Source organism: Euleptes europaea, chromosome 5 (genome assembly GCF_029931775.1).
Source record: "Euleptes europaea isolate rEulEur1 chromosome 5, rEulEur1.hap1, whole genome shotgun sequence".
Classification (NCBI taxonomy): Eukaryota; Metazoa; Chordata; class Lepidosauria; order Squamata; family Sphaerodactylidae; genus Euleptes; species Euleptes europaea.
In genome coordinates this window covers 40,349,207-40,376,684 of record NC_079316.1, presented here as the reverse complement: position 1 = coordinate 40,376,684, position 27,478 = coordinate 40,349,207, and the positions used below count along the sequence as shown (strand labels likewise).

The following is a 27,478-nucleotide window of genomic DNA, read 5'->3' as shown; positions in this document are numbered from 1 at the left end:
TAAAAAAAGAAAGCAAATCAAAGCGCCCTTTCCCTTATGTACCCAGACTACAGATTCCCTTGACCTGAACTTGGTTTCTCTGTGCACGCAGCAGACTGAGGGCTCTCGCAACTGAAGCGACTGATTCCTATTGGCATCTTCCTTATCATGTAAAGGAGAAACAATTTTTCTCGAAACGGGATTCTGTTGATTTTTCTATAAGTCAAATATATTTTGCAGTGACAGAATGGGGGCTGGGAAGCCCCAAACTGTTCCTTGCCAACCTTGTTTGAAACCTTGGACTTAAGCTTAATTTTCCTAATTACCGGTATTCCTATCAACAACAGCAGGATCTAAATAAGACATGTTATTTAACTCCAGATCTTGTTCTGGAATATCAGGGTTATGATATACCCCCTGGGCCTATAAGAAAAAGATAAGGGGAAGCAACTCCATGTGCACAAAAAGTACTTTTGAGAACTGGGTGTACAGTTCTGGCTGGCACATGCATCAAACTCCTAGAGGCAGAATTTATGGAATCCCCCAGCCTGATGTATCACGGCTTTGCTAAACGCTGCTAACACCACTTAGAGCAGGGCTCCCCAACGTGGCTCCCATAGGAGCCGTGGCACCCACTGACACCTTTTCTGGCACCCACCAAATGTGCTTAGGAAGTGGGTGGGGCCAGGTAGGGCTTTTGCCCTGCAAGGCTTCTGATTGGCTGTGCAGTTTTTTTAAAAAATGTTGCTTTGGCAGCAGCTGCCACCACAGCACAAAGACCTACACTATCTTCCTGAAGTTAAACTGTGGCTGGCTCCACCTCCTGCGGCAGCCATTTTATGGCAACCATTTTATTGCTGTGCACACCATGCCATGTCAAAATTCCAAATGGGCCTGCAGGATCTAAAAGGTTGGGGGGCCCTGACTTGAGAGGAAATGGATAAAACCAGGTTTTGCCGTTACATATTAAGGATGTACTGCGGTTCTTACCAGGCATCACCAGGCCACATCTTGGAAAATGAGAGAAAGGTGAAATGAGCAAGTGGTTGAATGTGAGCTGGGCTCTGCAACAGTGCCCTGCTTGTTGGGTCTGGCTGACCACTGTGCACCCAATATGTTCCCAGATTCCAGAAAGCAGGGAGAATCACTGACCCACACCCAGTAAGGGGCATGTGTGAAACTGCTGTGGCATATAGGGTGGCCTCTAACACGACACAATAGAAGGCTGATCTGTGCATGGAAGAGTTGCACTGCACCCATTATCCTGAGGGCCAAACCACACAATACGATTTTTAACAAGCCGTGTTCAGGTTCTCAGCACTCCATGCACATGCTGGTCCAAAATGCGGTAAGTAACTCCCCTGGGGCCACTTCGGCTTGGCAAAATGGCACTGGGGGATGAGGCAGAACACCCCTCCCTCTCCGGTTCATCGCAGTCCCGAGCTGAATTGGGACCCGCAGACTTTTAAAAAACTGTTTCCTGCAGTTGTTGTGAGGCTGCTGTACTGTGCAGACTGTTTTAAGAAGTCTGGTTAATCATAATGATTTATCATACAATTTATAGCATGGCTGACAAAATACTTAACTCACTTCAGAAAGTAACACAAAGAAAAAGCACAAAATAACACATGTATTTAAATTTTCAGGCTTTCACAATTTTGTTGCTGTTTTTAAAAGACAGTATCTGTATGGTTTGTTATTTGAGATTTTAAACGTACTTTTAAAAGTATCTTCATAGCAGAATATGAATACAATAATAGTATTTTTCCCTGGAATAATTCAAATATCTGGCTGAAACGGACATTAATGAAGAAATCATAATCCATATTAAAAGGTTTCAAGAAATTAAATGATTTAAGAAACCTTATTCTTTTTAAGCATTCAATACTATGATTCATAACATGTCACCGTTTTTCAAATAACTGAATTATAAGCCAATACAGACGTTGCATGTAGAAATGTTAATAGCTTATTTTAGTGCATTCAACAAAAGACTTCAGAAGCAATTATAAAAATGACAAGGTTAGCATTTTTTCTACAAGCTATGTTAATGCCCCTTTACATTAGATGCACGGCTATGCAGCCAGCACTATGAATCAGTATTTTATTCATATTTAGTCCAACTTCTAAAATGATGCCTATGAAAATTCTAGAGTTCAGCAAAGCTACACAAGATAGAGGGGAAAAAATAGCTACCTTCAAAGCCAATCGGCATGGGGTGCGCATTTTCACCAACCATTTGGTTTAGGTGCATAACTGCAAAGCTGAACATTAATGCTCATCAGCACAGCATGAGCCCCTGAGCAGGATAATTTTAAGCAGTAAGAATGAAGTCACAGCATTGCAAAAGAAGCCCATATCCAATATTAAAAATGTATCAAAATATACACATATCTCAAAGAGATAACTGTTTTTGCATTTTTAGGGCCAAGTTGTAAAAGTGATAAAATGTAAAATCTTCAACAGACGGTTTAAATTTGTCACCATTATACGCATTATTTCTGGACCGGTAACTGAGTCTTCATGGGGATATGAATGAAGCCTGCCAACAAGCCAGTAAATTCACATCTTCATGAGCTTGGGCAAAGACGCACATCCACAGACAGCCTGATAGAAAGCAACAGACTTTTACACTAATTTTAAACAACCATTTTTGTGAAATGTGTTGTGTAATAAACACATAGAAATAAACCTTCCTTTAAAAAACAACACTAATCCATTTCCATGTCTTCAGCTCTTTGTCAAGAGAAATAATATTTCTTTAAAATTCTCTGAGGAAAAAAACCACAGGTAACAGAACAGCCTTTTATAGTCAATGAAGTCTCCGAAGCAGTTAATTGACTGAGATGCGCTATTAAATGATTTCCCACCCACTGCAACTCCCTCCCTCCTTTTAATGTGAATTCCTTCAATGGAGTATAAAAGGCACAAGGCTACTTTTAACACTTGACCCAATTTCTTCCACAACATTCTCCCATACCAAATGAATAGCTCTAACCACAACAGTCAATTATCGCTTCAGGACGCAGTTTCCTCTATTCTTATTCACTACTTGCTCATTTTAGAATTCTTTCGCCAAAACTGTTTTCATAGAGTTTGGATTAGACTATATGCTTTATAGACAAGATGCAGTAGAGAACTTCAGAATATCAAGGTCCTTCTGATCCTGTTTAGACCTTTCTTTTGATGATCAGAGAAACTTAAATATTCTTTAAAGTATGTCAAAATTTTACATCAAATAGAATAATACTAAAAGAAGCTACATTTGGGGAGTAATCCTAAGAAAGCTACTCAGAAGTTAGTCCTATTTTCTTCCATGGTCTTCTTCCTTGGGAAGCGTTCTTTGGATTGCTGCCTTAAACTACCAGCTGAATTATTTGCTTAGTAAATATTTAAGGCTGCAATCCTCTGCAGAATTACTTGGAAGTAAACCACATTGAACTTAATGAGACTTCTGAGTAAATGTCACAGAATGATGACATAAATAATGTCCTTATTCATTATTACAATTTTGTCTCATCCTTTCTTCAATGAACTGGCTCTCCAGAAATGTAAATTTACTTGTGTTTTTACTCCTCATCAAAACTAAACAAGTCTAGATTGCCCAATATTACAACTACCTCTAAAATTTCAGAATGGGATGTATGGACAGGAAACATTACTAAATTTGATGGCACGTCTCAGATAATCCAAAACAGAAGGCACAACTCAGTAAAAATTCTTAGAGATAAGAGAGCAGGAAATATTAGTCAGAGCTTCCTCATTTAATTTAATCATTTTGTTTATTGCATAGCAAACTGGACACTGCCTACTCTAGCAGCTCATACAGATTTATGAGGAAAACAGATAAAGCAGAAAGGCTCATATGCTTTGCTCTCACAGACCTCCATAAACACGTAAAACCTGCTCTATGCATTCATTCTCAAGCAAACTTTCATACACAGTGCTTCAGGCCAGACCAGAGGGCCACCTGTACAGCCTTCTTGGTCTTACTACTCTAAATCAGTAATTTCCCTAATTGCTGGAGTCTTCCACTTGCCATCACCACTCAACCACTAAGAGGCTTTTCAGATAATAAAAGCAGAAAGTTACAGATCCTTACCTGCCACTCCAGCCGAGGTCATGTGTACTTTGGTAGAGTCTGGCTCAAAAATATTATTCAATGTTTCTTTGCAGTTGGAGTAAGCAGCAAAATATATTGCTCTAAAAAAATCAAAATGGGATCCAAGTTCAATTTTTGTTATGTTTATCACCACCACGCTATAGCATTAGTTGTAAAGTGAGCCACCACCACACTATAGCATTAATTGTACAGTGAGCCAACAGTAACAGCAGGGATTTCAGTATTAAGCAGTTCGCTTAAAGGAGGAGATAAACTCAGTTGGCTTATAGAAAGCTGAGCTCTCAGATATGAAAAATGGGCAGCAGAAGACAGGCAGACATATTGTTCACAGGAAAAGAATGAGTCACCTTCAACCATTCAGATAATCCTGCATGGAACCTCAGACAATGCCCTTTTCCTCCCCTCATTGTGCTGTGAATTACTACCTCTGCATCTCAACCACACCTGCCATTATCACAATCCGCTGCTAAAGGGTTGTGGTGAGGACTTTAATGCTTGTTGTCACACCGTTAAGCCGTTTCTTACTTCACAGCTTAATGTTCCTTCCTTCCCGCCCTGCAAAATGGTTGGGCTTGAATGGAAGTGGTGGCAGATTTGTAAAACTGCCGGATTTCATCCAGTTGCTGAATCTTTTAAGATCTCCAAGACAAATCAATATTTAGCTGATGGTATTTTACCTATTGCGACAGATTATGGAATAAGAAAAGCAGTGCATGTGGTGCTTGCCCCTTTCCGAGATTTTTGAGAAACAAAAGCCCCACCCCTTGCACCAGGTGGAAGAAAGTGAAGCTGGACACAAGCCACAAGAACCAGGCTAACTGAACACTATACCTCAGGTGACACCATACAACTCTCAACCCTTTTCCTACAGCTCAGAGGAGTGTGGGGACCCTGCAAGGACTAGCAGGGGCATCTCATTTTCCCCTCCTCCACTATTTCCTCCTTCCAGTCCCTGAAAGCCTTTATAGCCTCTCCCCTTTTCTGGTTTCCTTCCCACCTACCAGCCAACCCTTTGTCTTCATTTGTCCTTCCCCCTGGCTGCCTCTATCTTGGAAAACTATGGCCCAGTTGTGCAGTGCCAGTGGGCAGGCCAGGTTGCATGACAAGGAATCCACAAGGACTTGTGGGGAGGCCCTGACATTCCCCTATATTCCCTTCCCCACACTATTTCCTCTTCCCCCACTCCTGGCAGCTCCCATATCCTCAACCTATTTTCTTTTCCCCACCCACCAAGCAACCAACCTTTTATCTGTTCCCCCATCTTCAGAATATTGTTTACTTATATCATTCATACCCCAACTTTCTCCACCATGGGGATGCAGTGCAGCTTACATCATTCTCTGAATAACCCTGTGAGATAGGTTAGCCTAAGATTGTGTGGCTAGCCTAAGGTCACCCAGTGAGCTTCAGGGTACAGTGGGAATTTGAACTCGGTTCTCCAAGTTCCGAGTCTGAAACTCTGTACCACATTGACTTTTGTGGGATGGCTGCTGATGAGCAGTAGCTAGCAACCAACCTTGGGTGAGTCATGCAAGTTTCCCAGTGGTTGCAGGTGGGGCTGGCTCTGATGAGTCTTTTCTCAAAAGCCAATAGCCCTTGAAAGGTCCCCATCGTCCCTCCCCCCATCTTTTAATGGCAGACACCTAGGCTGGCAATACTGTTGTGGTTGCCTAGCCACAGCCACTGAGGGTATTTGTTTCTTAAAGCTACAGGCACTGTTTCTATTATTCGTGTGTGGGGGGCAAGCCCCCCTTTTTAAGATTTCAGATTTTTCTGCAACCTGCTTTTTCCAGGTTTGTAGAAATATCTGTCTTGTCTGTTCATGGCTCTAATCCCTGGATTTAAGTTTCCCAGATTTGGCCATGCTGTGAATTAGATATATTGAAGTAGAACTTCAGCTGTTCAAATGCCTTATCAATCTTCTTCGCTACCCAGACACAAGAGACAAGAGGAATCACTGAGCAGAACCAAATCATTGTGCTGCTAGTAGATATAACTAGCCTGTGCTTTGATACTGAAGGCCAGGATTTAGCATACCATGCAGTTAATTCCATGTGCCCATGGGAATATGGCATGTTTCTCAAACAGCAGCTCCCAGTAATGCAAGTGAAAACCCTTTGAAACTGTGAATATTTGCAAAAGCAGTTTGGGATATGGCATGGGAAGTCGACTATTCAAACAAAATAAGTCAAAACTGCCACTGACCATACCTCATCGCTACAGACACACCTAAATCAGATCTCTGGATCCTAACTTAACATAGTATTGCTTAATTTTACTTCTGTTCTTAGCTATTATCAAAGGCACCAAAATATTAAATTATTACAGCAGGTAACAAGCTGCATTAGTCATAAATTAGTGGCTACAGTATTACATAACTATTAAAATAACCATGGAACAGATACTCAATAAACTTGCCATTTTACAATAAACTTTATTAAACATAAAGCAAAAGGATATTTTTGTAATGCTGCAAGATTACATCGGATGTACTTAAAACTATCACCTTTGCATTAAAGTTTAACTAAACCATAAGATCAGAGACTATGGTTTGAGCAGCCTTCATAAAACCTTAAGTTAACATCATTAGCTCTGCAAACATGTGGCCTTTCACAAGGAAGTGATAAAGTAGTTGTTTTATGTGGTATAATTAGCAAAATGGGATCTAAAATCAGTAATGCATGCAATACATGTTACCAAACTATCTTCCCTTAAGCTTATCCAAACACAGAAATGCTGTTAAAGCTACTTAGCAAATGTTCAAATGAAACGCCAACATATTTGTCTAGAGCTGATGACTGGAAAAAGTGTGATGTTCATTCACAAGACAGGAAACATTACCAAATGGACAAGTCTAGCATGAAAACTGAAGGAAGATATACCACAGTCATGCTTTATGGACAGGACAGAAAAGGGGTAGAAATAAGACCTTTCTTTCAGGCTAGCACACGAGAATGATTTTACAAGGAAGCCATGAATAATTCTCACCTTTCTCTGTCTGACATAACTGCCTTGTTTAACTATCCAAGCTTTGTTTTCTTAAATTTATTTCTTCCAATACTATCCCATTTTATATGTACATGTCTTGCTTTTAACTTCTTTGCTTATGTGCAAGAGAAGATAGATTCTAGAGACCAATCTGAAACATTGCCAGGTTAAAAAGCAAGGGTCCCCAAAGTGGTGCCTGTGGACACCATTCCACTCGCTGACACCTTTTCCTGTGCCCACCAAGTGTTTTTAGGAAATGGGTGGGGCCACTTGCTTTTGCCTGGCAAGTTTCCTGATTGGCTGTGCAAATTTTATGGGCCTCCAAATGGAGAGGAAAAAAAATGCATGCCCATAAAATTGGACCCCCTGATCCAATCTTCACCAAACTCAGGAGTTTGCATAAGGAGACTCACCAGCAACTGTGCTTCAAATTTGGTACTTCTATCTTGAAAATCAGCACTTCCCAGAGTTCTGCAAAGATCCCTCATGGACATAACATTGAGCTATGCCAGAGCTGAGAATCACAGAGTGAAAATTTTCCCAGCATAAGCAAACTATTGGAAAAATTTTATGGGGCTCTTGTAGGGGCGGTTTTTTGAAATAGAGGCACCAAATTTGCAGAGTAGCTGCTGGTGACTCTCCTTACAAGAACCCTTGGAGTTTGGTGAAGATTGGGTCAGGAGGTCCAAATTTGAAAAATACTGGGGGAAAAGTTGGTGCACACTCCTACTGGATTCAGCATTGCTACTGGAGAAGCAGGTTAATGCAGCTTCGAAAAACACTTTTTTTCCAACTCAGTCTAGCCCACAAGATGGCCCCCTACTTTGACATGGATATTCTGCCCACTGGGATCTATGCCACGGTAACATTGAGACTAGACTGGTGGATATGCTATTGTTCATAACCTACTAGTTGTAATGAGTCTTGACTTACAAGATGCATATACACTGGTCATTTGACACAACACAAATTAGCACAATCTTCAAACAAAAGTCTCTCTCAAAGTGTGAATATGCATTCATTGTTAGAGTGTTGTGTGTACATGTTTAGAAAAAACCCTAGAAAGTGTTACCAGTGCTGCATTCATGGTAACAACCACATTCTTCGTAAGAAGAAAAACACTAACAGCATCCACCTGTTAAACATAACAATGCCCTTGAAAATTTCCAGCAATCAACTAAATAACAATTTCTGTTGTTTACCTGGATGGAGCCACGCCTACCAAGTTAGGGCCTAGTCCTCGAAATAGTGAGCGAGGACCCTCCTTTTGTAAGATCATCCTGGAAAACAAACATACACATGTAATATACGTACATCATAAAATATGTATGTTGTAAAGTGTTCTTTCAAAATCAAAAAAGTCACTAGAAGTAACCCATGAAATCTCACTGGCTATTCTTCAGCATAATACTCACTATGTAAAAGTTGAGTCACGTGTTATCATACCCATGTGAGAGCAGTCAAATTACACTGCAGGACAGTCACACCAAAGCTATAATATCTACAAACAATTTATAGTATGGAGAGAGCTAGTGTCAGGAGGTGCTTGCCTGAGATGCTCAGTATTGGTGTAGAAACCAACCTGCCATCTCTCTCTTCTCTTACACTCCACTGGTTGAAATGTTACAATGTTCAGAAGGACGCAATAAGTATAGGCTAATCTACTAATCCAGTCACGAGAAGAAAGAAAGGTTGTATTGGTTGAAATTAGGCTACATAGTGAGAGCTATACAGCCAGCTGCAAAGAAGAAAGAGAACTGAGAAACTGCTGGGCCCCAAGATAGAGCCCCTTGAGATCTACCCGCTTGAATTCTAGTGCGACAGTATCTTGAGGCTTGGTCAGAAAGCTTAGTGAAAAGATTCACGGAAATATCTATTCTCATACTGGTACAAGGGAGGGAAACAGAGAGATTAGGGAGAGGTCTGTCTCAGGAAGGACAAAGGACAAACTATTTGCAGGAAGAAAATGATCCAAAATCTGTGTCTGCATCATGTCACCCATGTGTTTGCTTGGGATAGGTCCTGAGAGTAACATTCACAGGCAGAGATGTTATACAGTGCTTACAAGTAACAGTGACAATTGTACAATTCACATGAAAATAGCATCATTCATCAAAACTTGCCATCTCAGAGAAAGGATGAATGGCAGCTGCACTTTTCTGTCCAGGATGGTTGATTTTGATGTGGGTTGCCATTTTCTCATGAAGATACTTTCAGCCCTGATCATGACCTGTGTTAGGTTTCCTCAACCTCAACACAGGCTGTAATTTACGTTTTGTTCAACTATTTAGAGAGTTAAAGTTAAGGCTGTACAGTTCTGTCAAAGGATGGCACCAGCTTGGTTTTCACAACTCCCTTTGTTTGGAAAGTGGCTTATTTGAGAGTACCTCGACAAAAGTGGCACAGTCCAGTGAAAGAAATGTACTAACTCAGCCTCCAGAACAGCCAAATGGACACTGACAGTCTGTTATGGTACGGCTGAGGAAACACAGAATAAACCAATCTACTACTGAGGTCAAGAGAAACACAGATTGCCTTTCAAAATCTGAAAAGAAAAAGAAACTTCATTGCTTCTTGCTCTCACACTTATAAAGTTATGTTGCATTCTTTGGTTTTTACTGCATGTCTGTACTGGCACTGTTTTCATGACAATGCTAAGAAAAATTAATTTGACTGGAAAAATGGGGGAATAGTATGACTAATAAAAGATTTCCTTCTGCTATCTAATTTTCTTGGGAAAACTGAAGCTTTCGTCAAAATTAAAAAGCGCATTAAAGAGCTTGATTATAACAGCACTACTTTTCATGCTCACTGCATTTGTTCATCTAAAGTTTTTCAGAATACCACCACCACGCGGTTTGCCCGCTTATACTTATTATTTGACGACTCCTCGTCTTTTTAGAGCCTTCTGTTTAACTCCTCTGTGGTTATGCAAGGCAGAATTCTGAATATACCATACCTAGACCGGACCTGTCCTTGCTCTTCTGGCTCTATTGATTCATTATTAGCTCATGTCCTTTTGGAATGCTACTTTTTAAATGATATATTTCTCCCCTTTTAACATATAAATCTAATGCCTGTGCCTGACATAATGCCTTTTTTATTAAGTGACAGGGATCCCAAGGCTACATTGTCAGTGGCAAGATTTATTTCAGTCCTCATATCCCTCAAACATGAGATTTAAAATCATGCTGCTCGAGATCAGTGGATCAAAGAGCTTCTAAGGGATAAAGGAAAGGCTAATTTTTACTTTTGATTACCCCCATATCCAATATCAATGAGCTATTTCTATAATACGTTAACCAAACATTATCATTTGAAGAGAATGGGACCATCCTGCCTTAAATACTGGAATTATAGCATGTAAATTTATGGCATACAATACAAATACCAGATGTTAAGAAATGGTCACATTAGAAAGTGCTATTAATGGCAGGCAATATTACCAGAAGAAAGTCAGCAGAGAATGTGTTTAGAACTGGATTAGGAGAGTAAGGCAATACTGATAATAATGGAGAGTGGAGTGTAATGCAAGTGGAGAGTAATGCAAGAGGGCACCTTCAGTCATAGACTTTAAAATACATAATCCTCATCAGGAACATCTTCAGAGCTAGTTCACATCCCTTTAGATTCCAAGACAAACTTACAATCTAAACAAACATGGTGTAGTACACACTACGCTTATCAATTCAGATAAAGAGGCCAACAAACTGAACTTTTTAAAAAGAGTATTACTTGTTCAAACAGAAACACAGGTTAATGGCACAAGATTGAGCAATCAGCAAACAACATTTGTATAAAAGTCTCCCAATTGGAAAAGTTTAAACCGGCAGCTCTAAGCACATACATTCAGTTTAGTATAAGGCTTAAAAGATGCATTCTTGCCAGCAACACAGGAATGTGTGCCTGGGCTGGGCTGAGGAGGACAGGTTAGAAATTTAAAATAAATAAAAATAAGACTTGTTCTGTGACATTCTTTTATCACAATACAAACAATATTCAGATTTGAAGCATGCCTTAATAAAAACGTTTGCTTGTAAACAAATTGTTCCACATTATTGTAACCATGTATAATCAAACTCTCAAAAGAATGTTGCAGAGTGGCATTCATGAATTACAATGAATCTCAATCTAGTTTTCTAAAGAGTGTGACACTATTTCACAGTCTTAGTTCTAGAATATGGTGCTGCACAACAGAGAAGCAGAAAGTAGGTTATGATCAAAAGATAAGAGTTTTCAGTTAATTTCATTTGTTAGGTTCAAAATTATAACCATGCATTTAGCATGGTTTCATTTAGCTTACAACCTGCAAAATACAGGATTCATCATAGACATCCACTGGACTGTAGGACAAGATTCTACAACCAGAAAGGTCATCTACTGCAAGGAACTTATGTTACCTCTTCTCAGTCCCACTGACAAAGGCACTATTCAGATATAATAAACATAAATTCATGGCTTAGCCAGAATCCTCCCACCTCACAATTTGCTTAGCCATTACTTTTGAGTACATAATTTTGAGTGTCTTCAGCTAGAACGATGACCAACAAGTGCTGCAAGTAAACTATAACATGGCTGTGTGAACTGGTCGCCTGTGCATAAAATCAGTCTGTAAAAGTGACTATTACTTTTACTGTTAAAGCTGCTACTGCTAGTGTAGTTATATATCAATTCTAAGACTCTTCAATAAAAACACTAATGACTAAATAAATGTAGAAAACAGCAAAGAAATACATGCATATCTCATTAGGTTTCTGGTTTTCTATTTGAATCCCTAGATCCCAAATCTAAAGTTGTAGTTAATCCTACCTGAATGAGCAGCAAAAAGAAGCAAAACCATGCTGTTAGAGCTAAATTAGAAAACATCTGGATTTACAAATCCCACCACTGTGCATTGGTAGATTCCTTCGAGTCTAGAACAATGTTAGAAATATTTCTCTTGCATGTGGCAACTGAGACAGCAATCATGAAGGGGGGGGGGAAACTCTGGGACAAATCCTCCCTCTTACCTAGCAATTACATACTTGAACCCTTTGAGAACTGGAGTAGGCTGAGCCATTCACTAAAGCCTATTCAACCTGTCTTGTACTGCAAAGGTAGAAGGTGACTAGCATTGTGTATGAAAAATAGGGCTAACCTAGCAATGAGCCAGCAAACCAAAAAAGGAAAAAAGATACCAGGTAACAGGTGATGACTTTATTGCCTTGTAAAGCCCCAAAGACAATAAAGTTGCCACCTGTTACCGTATTTTTCGCTCCATAAGACGCACCTGACCATAAGATGCACCTAGTTTTTAGAGGAGGAAAACAAGAAAAAATATATTCTGAATCAAAAGACCCCAACTCCTCTTCTTTGCCTGCATTTCACAGTTATGAGATCCCCACACTCATTTGGCACTTCGTTTCCCCCCCTTACAGTGAAATTACTAGGGCCTGGTCCCAACTCTCTTGCACCCATGAGGGTCTTACCAGGGGTCCAAGCCCACTTATTTTGCTCTTATTAGGGCACAAAGCCGCTTATTAGCGCCCCCCCAAACCCATCGTGCGGAGCCTCTCCTGCGCTCCGACACCTCCCGCCGCCCTCCCTTATTTTGCACTTCAATTAAGAGATCAAATCACATTTATCTGAGGCGGGATGAAAACGTCGCCGGCGGCTGCCTTTAACGGGCTGCGGGGGGGGGGGCGGCCCTCCGAAGCAAGCGAACCCGGGGTGAGGTGGGGGGGAAGAGGCGCCTCCATCCACCTGCCCCCTCCCCGCGGCGCAGTGCCCAGATGTTGGCCGCGCCTCCTGCGCGCGCCTGACGATGACGCCTTTGCCAGGGGAAGGGAGGCGAGGGGCCGTCGCCATGGCAGCATAACGGCTGCCTGGGTCCCTTGCAGCCTGCTGGGGGCGGAGACCCAACGACGACAACTTCGCCCCCGCCCGGAGGGTCTCGCCACCCACCCACCTTTCTCGCCGGCCCCGGGCAAGGAAGCCTCCAAGACAGCCGCTCGGGAGGGAGGTCAGCAGACAGACAGGGTTTGGGTTACTTCGGGGGGGGAGGGGAGGGATGTCTCATAATCGGGCCTCTGTGAAGCGGGGGTGGGGGGGTGCTTGCTGGCTAAAATGAGACTCGAACCCTCGTGCAAGTCCTGCGTTTCCTCCCTGGGTAATAATTCCCGGTGGGGTTGGGTGGGCCCCTGGTCCATCCCTCCTTGCCTCCCTCCCTGCTCCTGGGTGGCGGCGGCCTGCACCAAAGAGCCCGGGGTGGGTTGGGGGCAGCAGGGCACCCGGAAGAGTCCCTGGGTGAAGTGTCGTTCCAGGCCGGCTTTTGCAAGTCGGAGCCGAGCCCGTCGGAGACCGTGGAAAGGCTGCCCCCCCGGGGGGGCTGGGATGACACGAGTCCTTCTTTAAGCTGCTGCAGGACCCTTGCCTGATTCTCCCTCTCCCCCTCTCAGCGATTCGGCTCCACATATAAGACGCACAGACATTTCCCCTCACTTTTGAGGAGGAAAAAAGTGTGTCTTATGGAGCGAAAAATACGGTACCTAGCAACTTTTTATTTTTCAGTATTGTGTACAGCATAGGGATTGATCTGGGCACCCACTAAGGTCAGCCCAACCACCTCTCATGACATCCTCTCTTCTAAGGTGTCTATTAGAAAATGAGGTTTCTATAGCTGCTCTCCATTACAGAACAGCCTCCTCAAGAAATACATCAAATCCCAACCCCTGATGCCCTTCAGAGTGGTAAAATCTATAAACAGCTGAGGTTCGTGGGGGGCTGAAGTTTTAATTATTTCTGTTTATATATTTAAGTGTATTTATTGTTCTTTAATTCATGTTGCTAGCCAGAGTTTGGAGGAACAGGAAACAAATGTCTGTAATAAATTCTGATTACCCATAACCATACCATCTATTATCCTAAATAAATCTAAAAGAACTGGACTAACAGGTCAACCGGGGTGTAGGGGGAGAGCACATACCTAAAAAAGCAACTATCGCAAATACAACAGAAAAAGTCTCTCTTGCACTCTATGGTTTATTCTTCATAGAATTGAAACACATTACTGAAAAGGCCACCCCAGTCTCAAATATTTCACAAGCAGAAGACAGGAAGGAATGTGGAGCTGACCAGGTATGTCATTTGTTTTCATCTGAAGGAGTTGCCAGGGTCGCAGTTATCTTCAAACTGGAACAGATTATTAGATAGAGCTATAAAATAACCATGCTGGTTTATTTAGCTTTAATAATAGGGAATAACAGCAGTTTTGGGAGAAAGAGACAAAGATTAATTTAAGATAGTGATTCTCTGTGGTTCAGGAACTACATGCGACTCTTTGACATGTGGCGCTTTCTTGAGCACTATTCCCCAATGTGGTACCTGGAGGAGGAGGAGTTAGTTTTTAATATGCCGACTTTCTTTGCCACTTAAGGAAGAATCAAACCGGCTTACAATCACCTTCCCTTCCCCACAACAGACACCCTGTAAGGTAGGTCGGGCTGAGAAAGCTCTAAGAGAGCTGTGACTAGCCCAAGGTCACCCAGCTGGATTTATGTGTAGGAGTGGGGAAACCAACCCAGTTCACCAGATTAGCATCCGCCACTCATGTAGAGGAATGGGGTATCAAACCCGGTTCTCCAGATTAGAGACCACCGCTCCAAACTACTACTCCACGCTGGCTCTCATTCCAGGAAAATGGGCATGACTATTGTCTGGTAAGGCTTGCGGTTGCCTTCTTAAAACACTGCAGGGACTGAAAGATGGGTAAGCAGCAACCCTCCCTGAGCTGCGGACCAGGGATAGATTAAAGGGTCCATCAAACTACACCCCCTACCCTTCTCCACACTGTCATGCCAGGCAGCCACTGGGAAAAAAGAAAGCTGGGCACAGGAAAGAGTGATTAAAACCACCATCACAGCAGTCACCCAGGAAAAGAGCGTGCTGGCCACACTGGTTTGGGGACAACTTTACTCCCTTTCGACACAGCCAAATTGCTCTTCTCACTTTCTTGCTTGAACTACTGTGCCTCATGCTGTGGAGAGAGTGAGAAGGCAGACAGAAAAGCCCTTCCTCTCACTTCAGATACACAAGGGCAGGCATTGATGGCGAGGGACAAGCTTACACGCGCAGAGGTACTGAGATAATTAAAATGGTTATAGTTGTATACTTAATATTAACAGTAATATATTATTATGTGTTTGCTTTCAGTGGGGCGGTACACAGGGTATACTGTAGTCATGTGGCTCTTTTAGTTGATGGTGAATGTGGCTCTCTGTGAGCCATGGAGTATCACTGATCTAAGAGAAATCACAGCAGCAAATGACAGCCACGGAGGCTAGGTGGCCCAGTATATACATCATTCGGCAATGCAAGGTGATGTGCAGAAGGCAAAACATCCATATATATGTTACTTTACAGTAAACAGCACGTCTTGATTTCAGTATCCACTAAGAGAGACCAAGATTAATGGTTTGGATCACGCTGCTCAGTGGCTAAGATGGTTCATCTTAGGACAAGGAAGTTGTGCATGGATAACAACGTGCATGTTATTTCCCAAGACCTTTGACTGAAGTACAGATATGAGCTATCTCAGACAAGAACTGTATGTGTGCTACTCACTTTAAACAGTGGAGAGGCCCCGGAGAAACTCTAGTTACACGATTAACACTGGCACCATTCAAAGTGTTCAGATGAACTTCAGAGATATACAGGGTGACAGAGGAGGACTGCAATCGTGTCTTCACAACTTCTAGGGGACATGTCAGAATAGCACCCACAGTGCCCCCACATCTGCAAAGAAGAAAACAAGGTTCGTAAGTAATTATAAAACCAGACAAGTCTGCATTCAGCTAACCATCTAAGATGCGGCATAATAGACCAATTTTAATCATCTGTGTCGAACCTCTACTAACAGCCAATAACTTAATGTCATCATTAAGATATCCCCTAATATCACATATCAGCAAACCACCTCTGTTAGTCTCTTGCCATGAAAACCCCATAAGGGGTCGCCATAAGTCGGCTGCGACTTGACGGCACTTTACACACACACAATATCACATATAACTCAAGCTGCAGATCCTTTGTATTGTTTCAATCTTCTGTTACTTATATGAGATGTTAATTTAAAACCTTTCTTGCTTCAGTCATTTAACTATTAGTATCACAACAGATATGACCAGATAAGTAAAATAAGCCTGAACTCACTTGATACAATTATGGAAAGATCTCACCTAAGACCTTGATACCAAAAATGCCCTGTCTCAACAGAAAGAAATAACAATTTGACATAGCAAAAATGTGGACAGATTTGCACAGCAAGCAGTGGGAGCCAGGTAGCACCCCCCAAAAGGTTGCCAGAATGGGAGAATACAGAGGACTGCATTTGGACAGAGCTTTGGGGATGGGTGTTGCTTCTGTAAACAGCCATCACTTTCAAATCAGAACACCTGGCTGTTTCAGAGAATAGATCACCGAAAACCCTAACTAAACTACAAAGTAACGTTGCACAATGGATCCAGAGGGCAGCATTTCACAGACCCAAGAGAGAAAGTAGCCGTTAGGGTAGAATAAGCAGGGGCCTGGGTTTGGAGATCAAAGGCAGGCAGTTGGCAAACAGCACACCAGCCTCTCCATCACCTACATCTTCTGCAGACAAAGTGGGTAATCTCCACCTCACACCTTGGTTTTAGCCATTATTCCCCATTTCCAACTAATTTTCAGAGAGCAAATGAAACTGGGCTAGTGGAAACATTGCAGAAAGACAGACCTGTGGAGGAATAAAGCTGTTGAGAGATGTTTTACAAGATGACTGGAAAAATTCTGCCAGTTTCATTCCTTCCTGACTGCCTCATCCTCCAAGTCTAAATACTACTTGAAATCCCTATATAAGTTGGCCAGGCAAAAGGAAAATTAATATGAACAAATCGAATCAACAAATATAATCACCACAATAACAAACAGGACATTTTCATTTGATTTTTGGGCTCCCAACATGCTATCCGTCGACATGTTCCCTGGCTTCCATGAAGTGTTTTTAGAAAGTGGGGCTTTTGCCCAGCAAGTCTTCTGATTAGTCACTGGAGATCTGATGGGCTGTGCAGATTTTCACTGTGTGACTGAAGGTAAGCTGTACGTATGCAAACAAATATTTAAACCAATATGCTAATTTTCAAAACAGATAAAAGGAAGTATTTTTTCACACAACGCATAGTTAAATTGTGCAACTCCCTGCCCCAGGATGTGGTGATGGCTGCCAGCTTGGAGGGCTTTAAGAGGGGAGTGGACATAATCATGGAGGAGAGGGGTATTCATGACTATTAGTTAGAATGGATACTAGTCATGCTGCAGACCTACTCTCTCTAGTATCAGAGGAGCATGCCTATTATTTTGGGTGCGTTGGAACACAGGCAGGATGGTGCTGCTGCAGTCGTCTTGTTTGTGGCTTCCTAGAGGCACCTGGCTGGCCACTGTGTGAACAGACTGCTGGACTTGATGGGCCTTGGTCTGATCCAGCAGGGCCTTTCTTATATTCTTAAAGGCAGGCAATTAAACAAAGTTACTGCTTGAAATCTGAAGAATTACGATTACTTGAAATGTTGAAGAGTTATTTATGCATGATCTCTCTTCTCTTTGACATTGTGGTTGGCTCCGCCTCCTGCAGCAGCCCTTCCGTAGTTGCGCCCACCACTCTGTCAAAATTCTAAGGAACCTGCAGGCTTCAAATGGCTGGGGAGTACTGAGCAAAAGTAATGCACATCTAGTCTTCAGCATACCAGACAATGATAGGACCACACTTGTTACTGACTTCCAAATTCTATACCCTCCAGGGTCTTTCTCTGCTTCCATTCATACCATGTGAAGATTGCACTTTATTAGTTACCCCACACACACACACCAACTCTCTTAATCATCAGATTACCAAGGTATCTAAACACTTCTCCCATGTTGCAACACCTGTAAACGTGCTGGATCCTAGGCTGAACAAGTACACCCACTGCAATTCATAACATTGCTTTTGTGCAAAGCTTGCATACAATCCTATTTATTTTTAGCCAAGGGTAGATGAGCATGAGTGGACCATAAGAAACTGAAAAATTGTTTCAGTCATGAGCCAGCCAAACTTCAGAAGTCTTGAGACGCCTACAAGTAAATGATTAGCAATATAGGCTTCAGAAAGCCCAGGATAATAGATTTACAGTCAGCAGGTCAGGAGAAAGGTCAAACAGCTACCAAGATGCTTATTTTAAAAAGGAGAGGGACCCTTTACTAACATAACTACATAATTTACAAAAATGAATGTCCCAGCTAGCACAAACTAACTTTCCCATTACCAACCAGACTTTAATCCATTTGTTGTGCATCAACTCTGCAGCCCCTTTCTGTTTGCTCCTTCATTAATTTATTTCCTTTCCTGGAAGCTGTGCATGGGGAAATAATTTAATACATCTACAGTGCAATCCTAAGAAATGTTACTCCAGTACTGGAGTAACTCTGTTTAGGATTGCACTGTTAGAATTGTAAGTGAGATCACAAGAATGCATAAAAGCACTTGCAGAATAGGAGACAGCAAGAAAGACACGTACAGGTACACAACACCATTATGTATCACCTTCTTGGTAATGGCACTATACTGCAGTTTCACAATCTTGAGGCAAAGCTATTTAACACACTAATTCTTCTATTGCACAACCTTATGAAAAACCTAGTGCACTAATATCCCACCCTTCTATACATGATTATCACAACATACCTGTGAAGTAGACAAGGCTGAGAGCTCTGGCCCCACTTCATCCAGCAAACTTCATGATAGAGTGGGGTCTTGAACCCATGTCTCCCAGACTCCAGCCTTTTGCTATAGCCACTACACCACACTGGCTCGCAGAATTTCACAAGCCAAGCAGTAAGCATGTGGGGGGAGAGGAATCAAAAGTGGGAGCTTCTAATGTCAATGAAAATTATTTGGGGTCAAAATACTTAGCTTCTTGAAAACTCTAATACAAAAGGCAAAAAAATACAGATCAACAAAACAGTGCTGCTGGAAATTATGGTTTTCTTGGCAGCTGCTCCTAAAATGGGAAAATGTCTTGCCTGGGAGCTTTATTAACCTCTCTCATTACTGGTCTTCAAACATCACCTAAAAACATACTTATTCACAAAAGCTTTGAGTAGAATTTGATGCCATCCCTTATTTTGTGGCCTTGTGGATTTCTTAAAGTAAAATATCTTGCTTGTTTTGAGCCCTGAGTGTGTTTGTTCAGCAAAAAGCTGTGTGTAAATTGTCCAAACAAAACAGAAATTTAAAGGCATTCTTGTATTCGAGTATAACCAACCAATGGTATAGAGATGGATAGGGCAGGAAGGATGGTCAAAAGTAAACAACTTAGAGGACAAACAGAAGTCCTAGATTGCCCACAGGCTTGTTTTATTAAAGCAATATTCCCCACCCCACCCCAAAAAACCATGTTTCAAATGCTTTTTTCACACTCTTCATCTGCTAGCTCCAGAATTAATAAATTCAACTGTTGCAACACATTTTATGATACAGCTGAAGTGTTTTACAACACTTTTTGAAAGTAACTCTTATTTTGCTGAGAAACTAATAGGCATCAACAAATCTTCATGTCAAAGAAGGTTCGTCAATTCCACACTATGGCACAAAAATTAAGATGCCTTTCGGAATATACTTTTTAAAAGGTTTCCCACATATTGCATTTGAACTGATTTCAGTGAGATTGTTTCAAAGTAAAGAGGCTTAGGGTCACAGATAAAAAGTTAATTTTCTTGCCTAGATGGTTAAACTGTCAAATCAAATGCCACATAAAAACATTAGCTAATCCCAAAACCAAACCTTTTCACATAAAAGAACTGAGAAATAGTGGAAATACTTCCTTTGATGTTGACATTTGATTTCTTAATTCCCTGCTGTCTCTTAAACAGGTATTTTGCTCATATCACTAGTACACAAAAGGTACTGGCCAATATAAATATTTTTTTTAATGCTCAGCAATAAAACTTACCTAAGAGAAACTTGCAACTAGATGAAAGGAGCCAGAAAAATTCCTTAGGAGCTATTCTACAAAAATAGTTGGGATGGATAACTCAAGAGTTACTTTCACCCTGCTCTGTATGTGACTGCATGCATTTTTTCCCAACTATGCTGACCCAGAATTAGGGTCAGCAAGCCTATAACCGCTGCAACATAAGCTCTTTAAATCACCTTCTGTGAAATGTGAATTTTGACCAATTTCAAGGGATCTTGAAACAGACAACAGAAATTCTAGCCCACACCACTATCCCAAAGAGACAAAGAGGAAAATTACTAGCTTCAGAATCGTGTCACGTGCTTCTGGCCCTGATTAGCTCTAGATAAACGAGCCTGGTCTATCTCCAAGTAAAATGCTCTTCTATGACACAAGGTGCAGGGAGCCTGGCGGTAGAAACAGACTGGAAAGAAGGCAGTTGTTGCCTAGCCTTCCTAACACATCACAAAGAGGTCTGGATAGAAAATGTAGTAACCGTACAAGATACAGAAAGCAAGTAAGCCAAACACTTTATGAACTTGTGTGTGTTAGTGAAGCTATCAGTGTGGAGAGGAGACTGAATTTCCGAACTAGGAGAAGGCTGAAATGAACTTGTATTTGCCCTTTTACACAAGTTTAAAGGTGACCCTGATAAGCGTTTAGTTTTATATCTTCTATCTGACCAGAGCCCTCATATCAAATAGCTAGGTATTTCCTAGCTGCTATGTGGGGAAGGCACTGGCAAACCACCCTGTAAACATAGTCTGCCTAGTAAACGTCGGGATGTGACATCACCCCATGGGTCAGGAATGACTGGGTGCTTGCACAGGGGGCTACCTTTACCTTTTTATGAGGCTCTAGGAACTGACTTTCAATAACTTTGGATAATTTCATTTTCCCTCCTTCTTTGAAGTTTATGATCATTTGTTTGTGTGTTATTTCTTGATGTTGAGCAATCTGGTTATGTAATTTGTAATAACTGCCTAATAAAGGTTTATGATTTGATTTTTCAACAAAACAACATTTTGCCATTGTCCACAAGCCTTTCAGTATCCTTCTCCCACATTTTTTTTAAATTGGAGTCTAAGAAAAAACTGATTTCAAAAGATCTATATTCTACCATACTGCAGTCAAACATGTTCTCTGTGAGAGTCATCTTAAAAAAAAGCTGGATGAGGTTGTCACATTTCTATGCATAGATATTTCCAAGAACAGCAACCATACAGCCCTTTTCATACCATAATTATGTGAGCTGAATATGTACAATGGATGGTCAGTGTAGTGTCAGCCCCACCCTGACTCTGTGTATCCATGGGAAACATGCATATAAGACATTTGTAGAGAAGTGCTCTGTCTGTGCAGTTGGCAGAATTCCTGATCATGTGGAAATAACCTTATGTGCATACACTTTCATATGCACAGAAACTTCACCTGAATGTATTTGGGTCACTCTACTACCTCACTCCCACACACCAAGCACGTTTAATTTATATAGCTGGTAGGTCTGAAAAGGGTTCTAGTACATCTTTTCTTTTTAAAAAAATCCAACTGAAGCACTTTCTTAGGAATTTAAGGCCTGTTCATGGTAAAAAAAATCTATCCATGTAAAGCATGCTGATCACATTTACCCCTCTGTTGCAGGCACAGACTAACCTTACTACAAATTCTTCCCCAAACCCTTTCTTCTATCTCAAGTGTCTCTTAAGAACTCTTATTTTCAGTAATGCCAGAATGAGATACATACTGCCTGAGCCTATCCACATTTCCTCTGAAGAAAATCTCACAGTAGTTTAATGTGGTTTATTCCCAAACAACATATAACATTATTGCTTCAATTTCTCTAGCACAAATCTTGCACAGCTTTTCATAGCACTCCACATTACTTAGCAAGTTGCTTCAGACGTGCCAGAAGCCACTCCACCTCTGTATATGCACAGGGACAGTGTTGTTGTGTGTGTGCTTGCAAGGGGAAAGTATGTAATTCTTTTGAGTCTTATCTATTGTTTCTTGAAATACAGCACTGCCAGACAGTTAATTAGAGAGGTTTACCTTCACAAGAGAAGCTGTGCAACACCTTGACAACTGAAAAGAGGTGATTAGCTGGATTCTCGTTTACAAGAGCTTATATTAGGATAAAAAATTGTTAGTTTTTAAGACACCAGGACGCGTTCATTTTTTGCATCAACAGACTAACATGCCCATCCCTGTACAGCAGTGGTTCCCAACCTTTTTTTGACCAGGGACCACTAGGACTTTTTTGTTCGGTGCAGGGACCCCAAGGTTCAAAATAAAAATTCCGAGAATTTGAAAATAAACTTTAATCATAACTGTTAGTTAAACATTAAACTTAGAATAATATTTGAATATATATTTTTATAATAGAGAACTTTTAATTGAAAATATTAATTTATTATGGGTTTATAACTTTGTTTCGCAGACCTTAATTTAGTTCTCGCGGACCCCTGGGGGTCCACGGACCTCCGGATGGGAACCAGTGTTGTACAGCAATCCAAGTTTACTGAGAAGTAAACCGAACAGGGTTTACTGCAACGCAAATATGCATAAGACTAAAACGTTAAGGTACCACAAGCTTCCTTTTATTTTTCACGTAGTAAACCGACACTCCTACCCTCCAAAGCCTGTTACCTTATTTCTGGAACTCACAACCCAAGCATATAAACAGCGATCTAAAATTTAGCACAAAAAAACAAACAAACACGTCTTTTTCAGCACCCACTCCCAAGCCTCCCACTCTACACTTCCATACCCACGGCCTACCCACTTACCACCCAACAGGTCCTGCGAGTCTCTGCTACCCACGTGCAAAACCAGGTGGTTTTGTGCACGAAGGAGACAACATTGACAAAGACAACCCCGAAGCGCGCCGGTTTTCCGCCTACCCTCCTGCAAACAGATGCACGCAAGTATCTTTCCGGTTCATCGTCTCTCATTCTTGTCCCCAGCAAACACGAACGGGCAGCAGGGGGGAGGAGGAGGGCAAAGATCCGCTCTCTAGCCTGGGTGCGCGGACGGACAGCCACGACGGGGCCCCCCCAATGGCCGACCTTCTCTCTTCTGCATATGAAAGAGGGCCCAATATAAACAGACGCTGCCATTGGCGCTGGCGGGGGCGTGACGTCACCGGCCGAGGCGCCTCAGGCCTCGCGCACGTGATCGCAGCGCTGAAGCTCATCAATGGACGGCGACGGCGCAAAGCCGGGGGGGGGGGGAAGGCGGGCCCCGCTGGGCCTCACTGCTAAAGGAAAGCGAATAAGGGAAGCGCTGGGTCACGTGCTTTGGCAGGAAACGGCGTTATCCATTGGATTAGAGAGAGTGATCTTTCCACCTTTGGCTCTGGCGGGGAAGGGAATGACCTGGTTTCACGCTCTCGTATTTGCAGCTGCTTTACGCCAATAGGAAAGAAACTGTCCTTGTTAAAAAATAAAAAGCACACACACACACAAAACAACAACCCAGCATCCTGCACAACCCTGTGCAGTGTTTCTCTAACCTTAACTCCCTGTCAAGCAGCTGCACAGAATGGACCTGAAAATGTGGGGCACATTTTCAGGTCCATTTTCCTATGTCCATTTTCAGGTCCATTCTGTGCAGCTGCTTGACAGGGAATTAAGGTTGGAGAAACACTGCACAGGCTTGCCGCGTTAAAACCAGGGAGGAGGAGAGGCTGCTAACCCAAGTCGGGATGGAGTTAGGACGGAGGTCGCTTCAAGAATTCCCGAGCCTCGCCAAAGGGATGGCGCGCCTTCCTCTAAAAACTCCACCCAAATTAGTTGCAGGTGGCGGCAGGCATGAAATAAACTCTGTTGGGTCAGACCGAAGATTCATCTAGTCCACTGGTTCCCAACCGGGGGTCCGTGGACCCCCAGGGGTCCGCAAGAACTAAATTAAGGTCTGCGAAACAAAGTTAGAAACCCATCATAAATTAATATTTTCAATTAAAAGTTCTCTATTATAAAAATATATATTCAAATATTATTCTAAGTTTAATGTTTAACTAACAGTTATGATTAAAGTTTATTTTCAAATTCCCGGAATTTTTATTTTGAACCTTGGGGTCCTTGCACCAAACAAAAAAGTCCTAGTGGTCCCTGGTCAAAAAAAGGTTGGGAACCACTGATCTAGTCCAATAGGAAATACTTTGCACATGATCAAAGCAATTAAGGCATGCAAGCAGGGCTGAGCTCCAGTACCACAGATAAACAGAGCAAAAGAACTTTCAACAGAGATAATACCTAATAAATTTCAGGGGGAGGGGAACCATGCACTCCGCCTCTGGTGTGTACCTAATCTAGCCAAAACAATGCAGTATCCAACTCCTGTCTCTATCTGGTTTTTAAAAAATAGATATCTCATGCTGAAAGTCTTCAAAGAAGCATACATGTTGCCGTTAGTAAATAGGATACATAAAAACAGGAACAAAACCTGAAAACAAATTTAAAGGTACACTGTTTTCTAGTTTCTGCTTCCATAGTGTTCAAGTTCCTCAGACTATGATCATGCCATTTCTCTCCCATCAGTTTGTCAATAACAGGGTTGGCTTTCTAGGTTGGATTTTTGTTCCATGAAATAATACTGTGTGGGATCTAGCCATTTTCTATAAATGCGTACTTCAGCTGCAGGGAACTGTTTTTCTCCAAACGCTGATAAAAATCTGGGCTCTGCAAAGATGAGCTCTTAATTGTCCAGATGTCAACAGGCATAATTAGCATTGTATGAAATATGGTTGCACAAGAATAATGAAAACATTAGCCCCCTTCAGATCCCTAAATCCATCAGCCTGTTTCCAACAATGGCCACCTGGATGTTTCCAGCAAGTCTACACAGGGCAGGGACGTAAGCTTCCTTTTTCCTATGTCCTTAAGAAACGGTATTCAGAAGTAAACTGTCACTGAACATGGAAGTTCCATTTAACTATCATAGCTAACAGCTGTTATTAGATAAAAGAACCAGAGGCTGACTCATGGCATAACTGTAGTTTAAACAGTAAACTCAGGACCTTCATGATTTTTACACTCAAACTCCAAAACCTTACCCATTTAAACTAAAGCATCTCAACTTTCTGATAGTTATTAATTTGTTTTTTGTTAATTAATTTTAAAACAGAATTGTAGATACACTTTACTGTCACCAAAAACGTACCTTCCAGATTGCGCACAAATAGAAACTACCACATATGTCTGCATGAATCACTGCTCTAAAAAGTCTGGTAATTTTGCCTGTTCTCCAGGAATGTTACAATCACATCTGATGTAGAGGTGCAGAAAATTAAGCTCAAGCAGATGCCGAGTGAACGGAGACAAGGCAGGGTTGTGATTCGTACAGATACAACAGGGAGCCTGTACAGCAGCAGGATAGTTTGGACTTATAGGAAACAAACATACTTTGCATTTATTTTTTAACAGGATTGTTAACACCGCTTCTTACAATCGTCTCATCGCCATCCGACGTGAGCCACGAACTGAAAGAAAATACAGCCCTCTAGGGAAAGATACGGGAACCAGTCAGAGTCAGCGTGGTGTAGTGGTTGAAGCAACCGGGGGAATATGGGCTCAAAACCAATATAAAGTCTTTGGGCCAGGCACTCTTCCCCCAGCCAAACCTACCTCAAAGGATTGTTGGAAGGATAAAAAAAAACCCACACTGAGCTCTTTTGCAGACAGGGTCTAATAATAGTAAAAGCCTAATAAATAAGGGCAAGAGTCCAGTAGCACCTTCAAGACTAACAAAAATATTTTCTGGTAGGGTAGGAGCTTTCGTGAGCCACAGCGTGAGCTGTGGCTCACGAAAGCTCCTACCCTACCAGAAAATATTTTTGTTAGTCTTGAAGGTGCAACTGGACTCTTGCTCTTTTCTTCTACTGCAGACGGACTAACAGAGCTGTGGCTCGCGAAAGCTCCCACCCTGCCAGAAAATATTTTTTGTTAGTCTTTACGGTGCAACTGGACTCTTGCTCTTTTCTAGGTTAGTCTTGAAGGTGCAACTGGACTCTGGCCCTTTTCTACTACTGCAGACAGACTAACACGGCTCCCCACGGGGAATCACCCTAATCAATAAATCCACCAGCGTCGTTTGTCTCTACAGTCCACCCGTGCACATTTTACTCAGGCGTCGGCCCCAAGAGATCCAAGGGGAGTGATTCCCAAGTAAGGCTGCAGGCTCGTGCTCAGGGCTGCAGCCGTACACTAGCGCGACTAATAGCCCCCAGCCCCTGTCCCCCCCCCCCAAAAAAAACCCCCATTCCTGCAGCAACTAAAACGAAGCCACCGCTTCCCCCTTCCGGGAGTCGTGCATCCCCACCCACCCGGACTCCGACAGGCCCCAGGAGCGAGGGAAGCCCACCCGCGGCTGCTTCTGCCCCACCCAGAGCTCCGGTTTAACCGTCCTTTGAACCTACCCTCCGGCAAACAAATGCACCAGGGTGTCTCCCTGGCTCATTCTCTCTCATTCTTGTCCTCAGTCGGCGGGGGAAGAGAAAGGGAGGGGAAAGGAGGCGGCGCGGAGCACTTCCTTCTGCAGCGGCTCAGTGGCGCAGCAAAGCCTGCCCGGGCTCTGCCACCGCCGCCTATTGGGTGCGGAGCAAAGCGCGGCTCCGGGAGACTTGGACGGGGTTTTGTCTCAGGGTACGCCTTGCAAGGCCGGACCTGGATGGCCCAGGCGAGCCTGATCTGGTCAGATCTCAGAAGCGAAGCAGGGTCGGCCCTGGTTAGTATTTGGATGGGGGACCACCAAGGAAGACCAGGGTTGCTGTGCAGAGGAAGGCACTGGCAAACCACCTCTGATAGTCTCTTGCCTTGAAAACCCCAAAAGGGGTCGCCATAAGTCGGCTGCGACTTGAAAGCACTTTACACACACACACGCCTTACAATCCACGCAAGAGACGCCAGTGTGTTCTGGCTCCTGGCCACCCTGTGAATTCATGTCCTACCACACGCCCTACTGTTAACAGCCTTGCTCAGATTTTTGCAAACTGAGTCAATCAATCTTGTGCTGGGTCTTCCTCTTTTTCCTGCTGCCTCCCCACTTTCCCGAGCGTTATTGTCTTTTCCAGTGAGCCTGGGAGCCTCATAAAGACCCCAAATACTCATCCTCGTTCCTTTCTGTCTCTTCCCTTTAGGGGACGAGAAACGTAGGCGCAACAAAGCTGTGAGGCTGAGTTCACAAAGTTTTGTAACCGAAACCCCACTCTCAATGCTATATTTAGAGTGGGTAGCCGTGTTAGTCTGTCTGCAGTAGTAGAAAAGGTGAAGAAGTGAGCTGTGGCTCACGAAAGCTCCTACCCTACCAGGAAATATTTTTGTTAGTCTTTAAGGTGCTACTGGACTCTGGCCCTTTTCTACTGCTATATTTAGGACAGTCATAAAAT

General features: G+C 42.5%; 1 protein-coding gene across 2 annotated transcripts in view; it reads right to left on the bottom strand.

Moving 5' to 3' along the window:
- Nucleotides 1–26,629, bottom strand: part of SLC25A36 (solute carrier family 25 member 36) — a 34,514-nt gene extending 7,885 nt beyond the window's left edge. Inside the window, exons 1-4 of one of the 2 annotated variants that reach the window (XM_056849755.1) lie at nt 26,510–26,629; nt 15,692–15,862; nt 8,293–8,370; nt 4,082–4,182 (exon numbers count right to left, since the gene is read on the bottom strand). In XM_056849755.1, coding sequence (XP_056705733.1) covers nt 4,082–4,182; nt 8,293–8,370; nt 15,692–15,862; nt 26,510–26,550 — 391 coding nt within the window. In that variant the 5' untranslated portion in view covers nt 26,551–26,629. Of the gene's footprint in view, nt 1–4,081; nt 4,183–8,292; nt 8,371–15,691; nt 15,863–22,994; nt 23,115–26,509 lie in introns of those variants that run through there. The other variant, XM_056849754.1, reaches the window with a different exon arrangement.
- Nucleotides 26,630–27,478: the final 849 nt, after the last annotated feature.